Source organism: Oncorhynchus clarkii, chromosome 33 (assembly GCF_045791955.1).
Source record: "Oncorhynchus clarkii lewisi isolate Uvic-CL-2024 chromosome 33, UVic_Ocla_1.0, whole genome shotgun sequence".
NCBI classification, from domain to species: Eukaryota; Metazoa; Chordata; class Actinopteri; order Salmoniformes; family Salmonidae; genus Oncorhynchus; species Oncorhynchus clarkii.
In genome coordinates, this window is record NC_092179.1 from 20247422 (window position 1) to 20261093 (window position 13672).

The 13672-nt window shown below is 44.8% G+C and overlaps 2 protein-coding genes across 2 annotated transcripts in view; both read right to left on the bottom strand.

Moving 5' to 3' along the window:
* LOC139393323 (fatty acyl-CoA reductase 1-like) overlaps window positions 1-2609 on the bottom strand; it is a 53795-nt gene extending 51186 nt beyond the window's left edge. Inside the window, exon 1 of the mRNA XM_071141879.1 lies at window positions 2433-2609. Coding sequence (XP_070997980.1) covers window positions 2433-2491 — 59 coding nt within the window. The 5' untranslated portion in view covers window positions 2492-2609. The remainder of the gene's footprint in view (window positions 1-2432) is intronic.
* An 8665-nt stretch (window positions 2610-11274) lies between these two features.
* LOC139392938 (membrane-associated guanylate kinase, WW and PDZ domain-containing protein 2-like) overlaps window positions 11275-13672 on the bottom strand; it is a 103228-nt gene continuing 100830 nt past the window's right edge. The window contains exon 21 of the mRNA XM_071141255.1: window positions 11275-12089. Coding sequence (XP_070997356.1) covers window positions 11275-12089 — 815 coding nt within the window. The remainder of the gene's footprint in view (window positions 12090-13672) is intronic.

A 13672-nucleotide genomic window follows, 5' to 3' on the forward strand; every position in this document is an offset into this window, starting at 1 on the left:
AAAGGTAAAAAAAAAATTCTGATGGGTTACGACAGTTGAACTAAGCTCAATGGATACATATAATTTAATGTATAACTCCAAAAATGGATGTAGCAACTGCTAACTGCTCTTTTAAGCATCTGTATGAGGAGGTTATTTACGGTTACACAGTTGAGGAGTTCATGCAGTGGAATATCTCTGATTCTCAACAGGTATGTTTTTATTTTAACCCTTAGGTCCAGAGCACCTGCAGCACACCCTACAGTTACAGCGTGCCACATCACACGAGCTTTATGCCACAAAACATCCATCCACCCACAAGCATCCTGATGTGTTTGCATAACACAAAGCCTCTTTGACAAAAACCCCTGCAGGTCTCCTGACTGAACCTACTGGTCCTGACAGATTCAAACCTGCTCTACAAATAGATGCTTCTAGAAGTGCTTTTGGGGCTGTTGCAGAACTCATCCACCCCAAACTTCTACTTCTGGAAATTAACACGAGTTGAAAGGAGGACGGGCTTATCTAAGTGGGGAGGAAAGACTCAACCAGGAACGGATGATGATGCCCACAGCCACTGAGTTCACCCATGATGCATCTGTGATGTGTATGCCACCCTGTTCTCTGTGGGCAATGGGCAAGAGCATGGTGGCAAAGAGTGCCAGGAGAATAAAACACACTTTGGCACCGAGAGAGAAAGCACAGCGGCTGTTTAAAGGAGGGGGGAGTGAGAGAGCGAGAGACAAAGAGAGAGAGGAAGTGAGTAAGAGAGAATAAGCTGTCTGATTCTGCCTATCCATACTAAGAAATAAGAGAGGGAGAGGCAGGAGGAGAGAGGAGAGGAGAGAGTGAAATGGAGAAGCATGGCTCAGAGACAGTAAAGAAGAGAGAAAGAGAGAGAGAGTGCAGTGAGCACAAAGGAATGGCGAGGGTATGCCCCTGGAAATTGAGGGTGTAATTTAGAACTCCTTAATGCTCAGTCAAGAGGGTCAACGGTCATCTCTAGCGTAATGTTCTCAGTAAATTGCATTACTACGTACCTTACTGGAATGAGTGTAGAAGAATGTAGCGCTGCTTTTACATGGACTTTTACGAGGGGAATGAAGTGTCAATGTGTACTCTGTCAGGTTGCTACACCATGCACATACTCATACACATAACTACTTGGCTGTGAACAAGAGCAGATCATCACTGAGGTCTCCTAACAGAACAAAAAGTAAATATAGGCCAGTGCCAGTCTCTGAGGATAATTCAACCTATCTGTGACATCTATGTTCAGAAGCCACCACAAGACATTACCTTTCCTACGTTTTCTTTGTTTTTTAAACTGATGACAAGTGACATAACGTGACAAGCTATTTTCTCACACCACATACCTCTGGACCCCAACACCTGGCTCAAAGCCACTGGCATATATGGTGACTGCAGAGGTCAATTTGGCTCTCACTCTCCTTCTCCTCACCTCTGCAGTATTGTATAAGGTCAACAGGGATTCTCACACATTCAAAAGTTAGGAGCCCATCAAGGTGCAAATATAGGCTTATGGTCTGGGGTCAGCCACCTCAGATATGTTGTAAAGGACTATATGAACTCAAATTCAAATCTGACAACTGGAAGACCCACATAATACAGTGGTGGATACTAGCTAATTCTAATGGCCAATGATAGCAAAGGACACACACATTGTCAACATTACCTACAACATGGTTTCCTGTTCATTTGAGGTATTTTAATTCGGAATTAATTCTACGGCAGTTACACAACATAGATAACAATACTGTCAGAACACATCTCTCTCTCCCCCAATCATTTATGAACCTTGTTGCTCAAGATAGAGAACTCGCGCTTCACTTTCAGCGCGCAGAGAGAGCACTCGCCGAACTCTGATTACTCAATGAGCGCCAGCGCTGATTCCCCATGAGAAAGCGCTGCACAATAAACCAATATGACAGTTCTATCGGAGTCATTTTCCCGGCTTTACCGCCTCCTTTTATTCTGAAGCATTTATCTAGCTGATTTGTTCAGTTATTTTGGGCTATTGTAAGCTAGTTTATGTGGGCCTACAAGGAACAATATTTACGCACGCAGAAATATTCTGAGGATTTACATTACAGAAAGCTATGCAAGGTACTGAATATACTGTAGAGACTGGACTGAGTGGCCGCTGGTAGAATCGGGCACTGTAGCTCGCGCGTACTCACTCAGTCATGTTAAGACATTAATGAAAGCGATCACAGTATGGCTAGGCCAAATTAAATGTTCATCATAGCAAGCTAGTGTGCATGTTTGTAAACAAACAGAAGGCGTCAAATGGGCACGCTTTTTACATTCCCATCCCAGACAAATCTGACTGGGGAATGAGAGATGCTTCAGTCCTTCACTCCAGCACCTTCTTATACATTTACACCAAAACGGGATTTGAAGAATTTAAAAACGAGTAAAAGCAATCTTACCTTGGATAGGATATCCTTGTATGTGTTGGCTGTAGGTTTGCGACCCAGAACCGAAACATGCGCTTTCAACTTGAGAATGCAGATCTTGCTGCCTGCTCCTTCGAAACGTCTCGTTGTGGAATTTTCACTGTCCTAGACCGCGCCAGCCGGCCACTCTCATGTCTCCCCACTGAATACAGAGGAGGAACGTGGTTGTTGATGATATGGGATGAGAGAAACCGGAGGGCGTGTTCCAGACAGACAGACATAGATGCACATTTTCTCAGCTACGGAAACCGTTGTGTTCTGTTATTTTGGTTCACCTGAGACGGCCCCTTTCCTGGTGCCATCCTTAGTTTTTTTGAGGATGTTCAGCAACAAAAGAAAGGCTTTAACACAGGCCACTGTATAACCAAACACATTGGTTGTGAACGGAATTGTATGAATATTGGACACAGGTAACAAACAACCAACCAACCACAGGTGATAGGTTTTCTTCTGCAAGTACCAGCCCACATCTAAGGAAGCTCACACATCTCCATCATGTCAAGACATGTTCTCCAATTACTGAATGGACACTTAATGATAGAACATGATAAGTTGTCATTTAGTACTTAAAGGTGCTACACATAGGATTCATTTTCCTTTTGCATTGTAATTTCACAAAACATTCATAATATATCTGCAGTAATAGTGGAATGATTGTGTTTCACAGTGTTGTGATTGGCTGTGATATTCGCCTACTGATTTCTCCTGCCAAAGCTGCATCTGTCAAAATGGGAAAGCCAGAGCTTCCTGCTGTCAAAATGGGAAAGCCGTTCTGACTTTGGGGCTGTGTTATCTAGTGGAAATAGTTCTGTCACTTCCTGGTTGCTAAAATTCTACACTGTTCGCTCAATTTCAGTTTATGTGAGAAAACAAGCACTGAATAGTGTAAGGAAACTAAATTGCTGTGAAATATCTTGCAATTCGCCTAGCATTAGGCTGCATTCAAAACAAATCCCATGTGTATCATCTTCAAGGTTGCCAAGGAGCAAGCCTCCATCCACCTGACTCCACCCATTCCAACAGGGACTTTCATTCATTGTAGGGCAGTGATTTGAACCACAATTCAGGGCAGGGCAGTGATTTGAACCACCATTCAGGGCAGGGCAGTGATTTGCTATGAAAAGAAAGTTATGAACACATGAGTTGAGAGCTGTGTACATTAGGCTATATCACTTGAACTATTCACAGGGAAAGTCTACCTAAGGCCATTCCCTCTGCTTTTCAACACAAGATTTTATCCCTAAAATAACAAAAAAGTAAAAAGATGAGAAGAGATAAGAAAGACTCTCTCTCTCCTCTCAGAAGAAACTGAGGAGTAGAAGCTACACTACATGACCAAAAGTATGTGGACACCTGCTAGTCAAACATCTAATTCCAATATCATGGGCATTAATATGGAGTTGGTACCCCCTTTGCTGCTATAACAGCGTCCACTCTTCTGGGAAGGTTTTCCACTAGATGTTGGAACATTGTTGTGGGGACTTGCTTCCATTCAGCCATGAGCATTAGTGAGGTCAGGCACTGATGTTGGGTGATTCCAATTCATCCCAAAGGTGTTCGATGGGGTTGAGGTTAGGGCTCTGTGCAGGCCAGTCAAGTTCTTCCACACCGATCTCGACAAACTATTTCTGTATGGACCTCGCTTTGTGCAAGGGGGCGTTGTCGTGCTGAAACAGGAAAGGGCATTCCCCAAACTGTTTCCACAAAGAAAGCACAGAATCGTCCAGTATGTCATTGTATGCTGTAGTGTTAAGATTTCCCTTCACTGGAACAAAGGGGCCTTAGCCCGAACCATGAAAAACAGCCCCAGATCATTATTTCTACTCCACCAAACTATACAGTTGGCACTATGCAACTGCTCAGCCTCCAACCGCAAGGCACAACAGAGGATAGTGCGTACGGCCCAGTACATCACAGGGGCTAAGCTTCCTGCCATCCAGGAGCTCTACACCAGGCGGTGTCAGAGGAAGGCCCAAAAACTGCCAAAGACTCCAGCCACCCTAGTGATAGACTGTTCTCTCTGCTACCGCACGGCAAGTGGTACCGGAGCGCCAAGTCTAGGTCCAAAAGGCTTCTTAACAGCTTCTACCCCCAAGTCATAAGACTCAGACTATTTGCATTTTACACTGCTGCTCCTCTCTGTTTATTATTTATGCATAGTCCCTTTACCTCTATGTGCATTTTACTTCAATTACCTTGACTAACCTGTGCCCCCTGCACAGTGACTCTGTACCGGTACCCCCTGTATATAGCCTCGTTACTGCTATTTTATTGTTGCTCTTAAATTATTATTTAATTTTTTACATTTATTTTTTGCTTCAGTTTATTTAGTAAATACTTTCTTAACACTTATTTTTCTTAAAACTGCATTGTTGGTTAAGGGCTTGTAAGTAAGCATTTCACTGTAAGGTCTACAACTGTCATATTCGGCGCATGTGACAAATACAATTTGATTTGACGGATTGGGGCAGGTAGCGTTCTTCTGGCGTCCGTCGGACTGCCAGATGGTGAAGCGTGATTCATCACTCCAGAGTGGTTCCACGGCTCCAGACTCCAATGGCCCGCGAGCTTTACACCACTCTAGCCCATGCTTGGCATTGCACATGGTGATCTTAGGCTTGTATGCGGCTGCTCGGCTATGGAAACCAATTTCATGAGGCTCCTGACGAGCAGTTCTTGTGCTGACGTTGCTTCCAGAGGCAGTTTGGAACTTGTGTAGTGAGTGTTGCAACCAAGGAAGACAATTTTTACACACTATCCGCTTCAGAACTTGGTGGTCCCGTTCTGTGAGCATGTGTGGCCTACCACTTCGCGGCTGAGCCGTTGTTGCTCCTAGACGTTTCCATTTCAAAATAACAGCACTTACAGTTGACTGGGGCAGCTCTAGCAGGGCAGACATTTGACGAACTGACTTGTTGGAAAGGTGTCATCCTACAGTATGCCGGTGCCACGTTATAAGTCACTGAGCTCTTCAGTAAGGCCATTCTACTGCCAATGTTTGTCTATGGAGATTGCATGGCTATGTGCTCGATTTTATACACCGTCAGCAACCGGTGTGGCTGAAATAGCCAAATTCACTAATTTGAAGGGGTGTCCACCTACTGCTGGATATATAGTGTATTTATTTCAAATGTTTTTTCATTTTTGGATTTTAAATTAAAATCTATTCTTGAATTAACTTCTTTCAATTCTAATTGAGCCCAGCCCTTAGGGTCACGGTGGCTGAGACACACAGCCCCAGTGTGTGTGTGTGTGTGTGTGTGTGAGTGAGTGATCCGGCTCCGCTCCTCGATACCACAGGAGCCAGCAGAGAAAACAAGGTAACAGATGAAAGGATAAGGAAAGAATGGGAGTGTTTCACTGCTCTGATGCAAGCCTCACCTCAGATAACACATTCCGTTACACAGACTGGCAGCTGTGGCCTACGGAGAGAGAGAGAATAGATGTTTCCCTCTGGCCAGGAGAACGAGTAGGGAGACAGGTTTCCCTTGTATCAAAATTGAGGATCCATTGACAGGTCAATATTTCTCAGAGTAACATGTTAAAGACACATTTAATATTTGCGGTAAATGTTTGATGACCCTTGGTCGAGTGTGAGGGAGTGATTCTAACATTCCCTGAGAGAGAGGTAAGGCCATCCTTTCATTCACACCAGATAAATGCCCAGGTTTTCCTCGTACATTCAGTAGACTAGGGAGTGGAGCACTGGGATGGAATCTGGTACTGTTTTCTCATCCAGTAAAACCAGCCTAAGGTCACTACTGACTATCAACCAGCTCTTTATAAATGTTCTGTGTAAAGAACAGAATGTATTCTATGAAGGAAAATATACTCCATAAGAGCACCTTGTGACCGCACCCTTATAGTAATTTCCTATTTACCATGTTACACTCTCAAGCATGTCTGAACCCAGTAGGGTTAATGGAGGGGGGTTATGATCACAGAAGAAAATCTGCTCTTTGTGGAAATACAAGTTGTGTCTTGACATGTTATCCCATTCAATGTTCTTAAATCCAGCTCCTCCATCATAGCTAAGAGTTTGCCATCCAGGTGGAAGAACCGGTTCACGTGTCATGATGGTAGACATAGTTTGCACATAAAGTATATGAACGCATAGTTCGTATGGCACAGTAGTTCTCACAGTGGAACACTTGGAACATTTTTATGGCCCACGATTTTTTTTACTGAGGACAATACATCAGCCCCATCCTGCTTCTAGTTCAGCCTCTGGCTCTGCATCAGCAGGAGGGTTTGTCTGGGTTTCTCCTGTGGTGCCTCTCTCTCTCGGGCATTGGTGTTTTTTATGAGTAAGTTCATGTTTAAATTGGTATTCAGCACTGTCAATACTTTGTTAAACATTTGTATAAGTCATTAAATGCGCGTTTCGATAAGGTCTCATTATTATTTGGCTTGTGTCTTTTTTAATATCGAGGAATATTTCACTTTCTCTGGTCATATGAGTAACAACATGGATTGGTGCATGAACCAGAAGTAATGCAGTGCAACTTATATTTCACCATCAGCTGGAAGACTGTGCTCCCGTTTCTCAGCGGAGTAGGACCATCTGATGGTCTGGCTGAGGGGAGGGTGCAGCGGTGAGCCTGCCTCTCACCCGAATCACGGCTGCTCCCACCCCTCAGACTGACCATCAGATGCAGGCCATCAGTCCAGTAAAACAATAAGCACATTGTTATGCTCACTCAGCTGTGCCTCACAAGTAATACCACACATACTCTATTGCCAGGGTGATCACATACCTACAGTTTTGAAACACAGCATTTCACGGTAAGGTCTACACTGTTGGTTAAGGGCTTGTAAGTAAGCATTTCACGGTAAGGTCTACACTTGTTGTATTCGGCGCATGTGACAAATAGTTTGATTTGATTTGGTAGCTGTGACGTTAAAAAGTGATGATTACAGAACTCAAGAATTTTAGTCAAAATGCGCTGATTGCAAGGTCAAGAAATATCTAATCAAAATGTAATTACTTTCTCAAGTAAAGTACATTTACAAGACTTTCGCTAGTAAAGTCAAGTATGAGTTAGATTTGATAAAATATCTCTTGTTTTGCCAAAAATAATGGCAGACAAAGGTAGTTTAAGGCCAAGTGAGCATGTTTGTTGTTGCTTAGCCTAACCAGTCAGATTGTGCATATCTCAAATAAAGTAGACCAGATTCGAGTGCCTGTTAAAATCACAGGAGGAATATTTGGAACAGGTTAAATAGGTTAAATAACCTATGCATTTATATATAAGAAAATGTTACGAAACGATGCAGAAAACCAAAAACGAGCCAACAATGCTCTCTAGTGGAAACAACAAGAATGTACAATAGTCATTTTGAAATCAGTGATTTGCATTCTTTCCTTACACAGCATTGCCCTCATGTGGTCATACGGTTGGGGAGATCCTGCTGTAAATACCTCTGGGCAAATTGAGTTGTTTTCACTTGGAACAAAACAGAAGCAAACAAGCCAAAACACGGAGGAACTATCCTGAACTTGTCCTATAAGAAACCTTTGTTTTAGTTGCAAAACGTTTTACTACGGATTGCACTAATGAATACACTCCCGGGCACTCTGTTCACCTGCCATAAGGCCATCCATCAACTCAGTCACTCATAAATCAGTGACAGCTCGATCTTAATTGAATACTTTACACCGAGTCAAAATTTTATTTGACAGCATTTCAGAATATCATTACGGTAAACAAGATTTCTGCAAAAGTTAATATATCCATAGTGTTGCATTTCATAAAAATAGGTCGTTCACTTATAGTCTGGGACTATCCATAATAATACATTGAGTCATATTTATAATAGCGACACACCTGTACAAGGTCAATAACACGGCTAATAATAACACTACACAGTGATACCCTGCTGCATTAGGTAGGCTCAGGGGGTTCATGTATTGTACGTGCCACCAGTCTTCAACACACTCACCGTTTTAGATATACCTATCTCTTCTGATCTGTCCATAGAAAAGTACTGATATTTGCCTCAATGGGGGACTGCTCTGACGAGAAAAAGTGTCGAACTGTGCAACGAAGGAAGGACATTCTCCCTTGTCTCTAGTCTACACAGAAGTCATGATAGGCTTAGTGATGAAGGTGCAGTATACAGTCAGGACTGGCCAGACACTAGGAATGGTTGTGTGTGGGGTGAACACAGTGGCACTGTTCAAATGAATCCTTTCTTGAAGTAACCAGTGACACTTAACATGAATGAACATGTACCTGTTTTACATTATTATATACGTCTTTATTGTCATTTAACAGATGCTCTTATCCAGAGCAATTATGGTGAAGTGCCTTGCTCAAGGGCACATGGGCAGATTTTCCACCTAGTCGGCTCAGGATTCAAACCAGCAACCTTTAAGTTACAGGCCCAATGTTGTGAACCTCTAGGCTACCTGCTGCCTACTTACTTTAAGTAACCACTGTTCTTACACAATGTTAGAAAAGAGAGAAGGAAGAGAGGAAGGATGCATTGTTAAAGTATTCAAACAGGCCCAGACAGTGGCTGAGCCACAGACTCCTGTCTACTCAGGGTCAGTTCCCCAGCACAATTTATATGGCAATTCTCTGAACCACTTTGTGCTTTAAAGAAGTATTTTTTCCTCTCGTAAATAGAGATTCCAACGGCCCCCGAGCATCACTCACCTCTCTCGTATAATTCCTATTCTGAAAGACTGTCTGCATTTCTTCCACCCGGAGGGGGGGGGGGGCAGCTTATATTCTGCCAATGTCATCCTCTCTTTGCTGGATTGTTAGCTCGACACGGCAAATTACCACTCAAAAATCAGATGTCTGCAGAAACTAAAGGGGACACATTCGGATCCTTAATGACTTTTCTTTTATCGCCAAGAATGATTCTTGTGTCTGTCAATGATCATAATGTCTAGATGATTGTAGTCTCTCCACATCTCCATGTACAGTATAATAGTTATCAGAGCAACAGATGAATTAGCTTCTGTGAGTCCCAGGGCCAGAGAGAGGGTTTGAGAGGGTTTAAAAAAAAAAAAACTCTGCCTTAGTCATCGGGTGACAAGGCGGTTCTAAGGGACGTGTGTGTGTGTCTAACTGTGTATCTGTGTAAACTGGTGACAGTAAAGTTCAGACAGAGCCACTGACAGAGCCTCCACTGTCTAGAGTTCCAACGTTAATTGGGACACAATCTGGTAGAGAGAGATGTGTGTATATATACAGTATATTAACGTAGCTGGCTATGTAGACGGCATCACTTAGAGACTAAACAAATGTTGAAATGAATATCCAGACAGTTGTCAGTTGTAATGTATACATATGCGTCTTTGGGAGATAAACGTGTTTCATGTGTTGTGTAAATGAACATCGTTAAGTGAAGCCACAGACCATTAGACACATTGTGATGAATGAGCTCGTGACAAATGGTAATGTTTCTCTCTCCCTCTGATCCCCACCAGAAATACTAGTGTAGTGTCCTGCTTTCATACACGTGCCATATTTTCACCCAAACACGATTACACCATCTGTTAGAGATGTTCTGCCTAGACGTTTCGATATCTGACGATGAGATACCAACAGAACCCCAAAAGTTGTGGAACTATCTTCAATCTGTAAGGAAATGGAAAGATTTGCTAATGTTTTCTGACCAAATAAATACTGTGGGGTCTGTAAATATAGTGAACAAATTTCAACAATCAGATATAAAAACATGAATGTCCGTCATGGCACAGATGTATATGAATATTGGGACATTGGTATTGACTGTACGGTAGCAGCCTGGATTGAACCACATCAGTCTAGAGAGTGTTCTAGGTTCGTTAAGTCCATAACAGACCTCTCTGTCAGTCTGTCCCTGATCGTAAGGCACTCTGCCCCGATATCCCATGAGCCTTCACTCTCTCCACCAGACAAACCTCAGCAAATTGCTTTGTTCGCGAAGCACAGCGAGGGGGAGATGTATCTCCTGTGACCCAACCGTTGATGATTCAAGCACGAACAGCCCTTAGAGTCCACTGCAGTCTCGTAGAATGGGTCCACACAGACTAGAAATTCAATATTATAGTGGATTTGTGGCTGTGGAGTTATAAGGGAGTGTTGAAAAACGGTGTTGTGCTCTTTCGCTCGTCTAGCTTATGAGGCGTCTCAGAGCTACCATTGGCCCGACTAGGTATGCATTAGAGATGATCACATGTCCCACATATTAATACTCATCATATAATAGATTTATTTCTATACCATTTGATAGATTCCTCGGGATAGCTTCTTCAGTCTCGTACAGTCTCTTATTTAAGGCAATGTTCCATTAATGCGTATACTCTTTTTCTAGTTCTGGTTTTCATTCTCTCTTTTCAAAATACACAAAAACAGGCAACCCCTCTTCAACATTCCTTTTCATAAAATAGACTCCATTGTATAAAAAAACTGCAGTGTCACAGTCAACCAATCGGTGAGTGGTTCAATTTGCATGTACGTCCTGGAGTGCCGTGGGGATTTGAGCACTTCCAAATGAAGTTCCTGTATTCGGACCCCTTAACACTGCTCAAGGATCCCGTCACGCTACACACATTCTGCTTGGTTTCTTCTTGTTTTGAATTTTTAAGTGGATGCTTTCCAGTTCTTAAGGTGGTCGGTGTAAAATATCTCTCAAAATAATTTAGAGTACAATATAAATAAAAATGGTTCTCTAAAAACGCATGGAGGAACCCCCCTTTACATCTGAGGTCTAGAGGGTGGGGGGGTGGAGGCAGGGCGAGGGGAGACAATGAAGGGGCTAGCCAGGCTTAGTGTAGCCCGGCCTGGGGGTCTGGTAGTGGGTATACTCCAAGGTGTTATCTGCTCACAGTGGACGTGCCCGAGCGCAGGGTGCTGGGCAGCTTGTCAGAGCCGGGGATCTTCCAGGGCCCAGGGGACACGGTGGCCTTCCTACCTGCTGCTGCGCTGCCACTGCTGGTGCTCTTGTTGGGGCGGCAGGGCCGGGTCTCTCCAGGGCCCCTCTCTGCCTCTCTGGGCCTGGGCTTCTCCTGCGCCGGCTCCCCCTGATGCCCGACACTAACGTCTGGGTGACTGCTGCTGCCGCTCTGAGTACCACCGCTGCCGCCGTTCCCGTTAGAGTTTGTGTATGAGGGCTTGGAGCCTTTCGTCGGGGACTGTGTGGGTTCTCTTTTCCCGTGGGACGTGCTGCTGCTCTCCCCAGCTATCGTCTCCTTAGACCTCCCCCTGGAGGAGCTTTTGGGCTCCCCTCCCCCAGGTAGCAGCTCATCCCTCCCCACCGCCCCTCCGTCTTTGGGGCAGCTCCCTCTGTGGGTGGACCTGCCACCTTCTTTCTGCTTGGCCCTACCACTACTGCAGCCACTCCCGCTGGGCTGGTCGCGGTCCCTCCTCCCGTGGCCGGTCTGATCCGGATTATGCGGCTCGGTCGAAGCCTTCCGGGGGCTCTGGGAGCGCTCCACCCTCCTGCTCTCTTGCGCCACCGGCTCCCACGGGACCTCCTGCGGTGGCAGGCGAGCCAGGTCGGGGTCTGGGGGCTGCTGGGGCGGGGTCAGATGAGATGAGGGCGATGGCATGGTCAGAGTGTCTGGGGGCAGGGCTACTTCCGACAGACTTGGGGAGGCTGAAGGGCGTGCATCCCAGGGGGAGGTACTGTCTGCTGGGGCACAAACACACAGTTAGACATGGGAAAGGATAGTCTTAACAGTCAGGGGTGAATCCTACCTTCCATTTACTTAGTCATGCATGGATGTCAATGGGAGACTGAGTGAAAAGTTGACTTAAGTGGAAGTTCGCCCTATTGAAATATATCTATGAATCTATAGCTTTAACCAAACAACAAACACCAAGCCAAAAAACACGCCTCTAGTCTACATGGATGACAGCAGCCATATTGTAGCAATCACAACAATCAAACCCAGTCTTTGTGGTATGGGCTGCAAGTGAAATATCACTTCACTCCTATAAGTCACACACTACAAGTTCACTTTTAGGCAGCACACATCTCAGTTCCCTAGCTCCCTTTAAAGCCTCAGCACTTATAAGAAGTGGACAGAAAAATCACAAAACAGGTTTAATGGAATGGATGATGTGCTGAATCAGGCAGTGCTTCAGCCTGGCTCGGGAGAGAGAACCTGCGGGTTCGAGACTCCCCACCAGTGCTCTGGGCTGAGTAACCACGGTAGTGGCTAAACCTACAGGGCTCTACCTTCTCCTGAGAGGCTGCTGCAGCTCACAAGGCCTGTTAGCTTCTCTCTCTGCATCGCTGAGCTAGCAGTCCCAGGATTATCATTCACAAACAGGTAGGCAGGGAAGCCTCCAGGGAGACTAGCGCCAATCGTCTAACTAGCAGGGGGAAAGAGGGAGGCTAGGCTAGCTCCATGAGGCCTCATTACAGACTAGATGGACTCCCAGACCAGCTAGGGAGGTCTGGTGATTGGAGAGAGCTCAGTGGGCAGGCTCACAGTCGATGCAGGTGCCTGTTGCGCTCTGAAACCCTGGACATTTCACACCAGCTCATTCTCCTACCCATCAGCCACTGCTTGTTGTATTGAAGTGATGAACCATCTCCCGTGGAGGCTGTGTGGCCCAATAGGATTGTGGGAGGGAGTATGTGTGCTGAGCTAATGACTGCTATCACCTTGGATACGGCTCTGTTTGTTCTAAGGGGTGAGGGCCCTGCCACCCAGCTAGCTGACTGAATCCAACCTTAAAACAACCTCCATACTCTAGTACTCTACTCTGTATAAGGGAACACATGTACACATGCACTAATACACCCACACAATACACAGCATGCACACTTCCACATACTCACAAACGTCATGCACGCGCGCACACACACAGTATCATATTGTGTGGTACTAAATGTGGCAACCGTTTTTTATTCCATTATTTCATCAGGATGCAGTTTTTATAAGCTTTGAATTCTGTTTCCTCCGAAAAGTACTGTATAAACTAGCTGAAAATACAGAGCCGCTTTGCAAAATGTAGTTAAATACTCCGAAGCAGCGCATCAAGCTCCATAAATACTACATCCTCTCAGTATACAGATAAACCTAGGCCAGTAAAACATCTACGTTTACGTTTCCACACAATCCCCCACATCCATGTTACAAATGGCTATTCCACTTTTATGTGACTGCTTTTCCCAGAACACACAGGTTGATAGTTGATATGAAAAGTGACGCTGGTGATTTAATATGGCGTCCTCTGGCTGACAGTGTTAATGGGCTCATG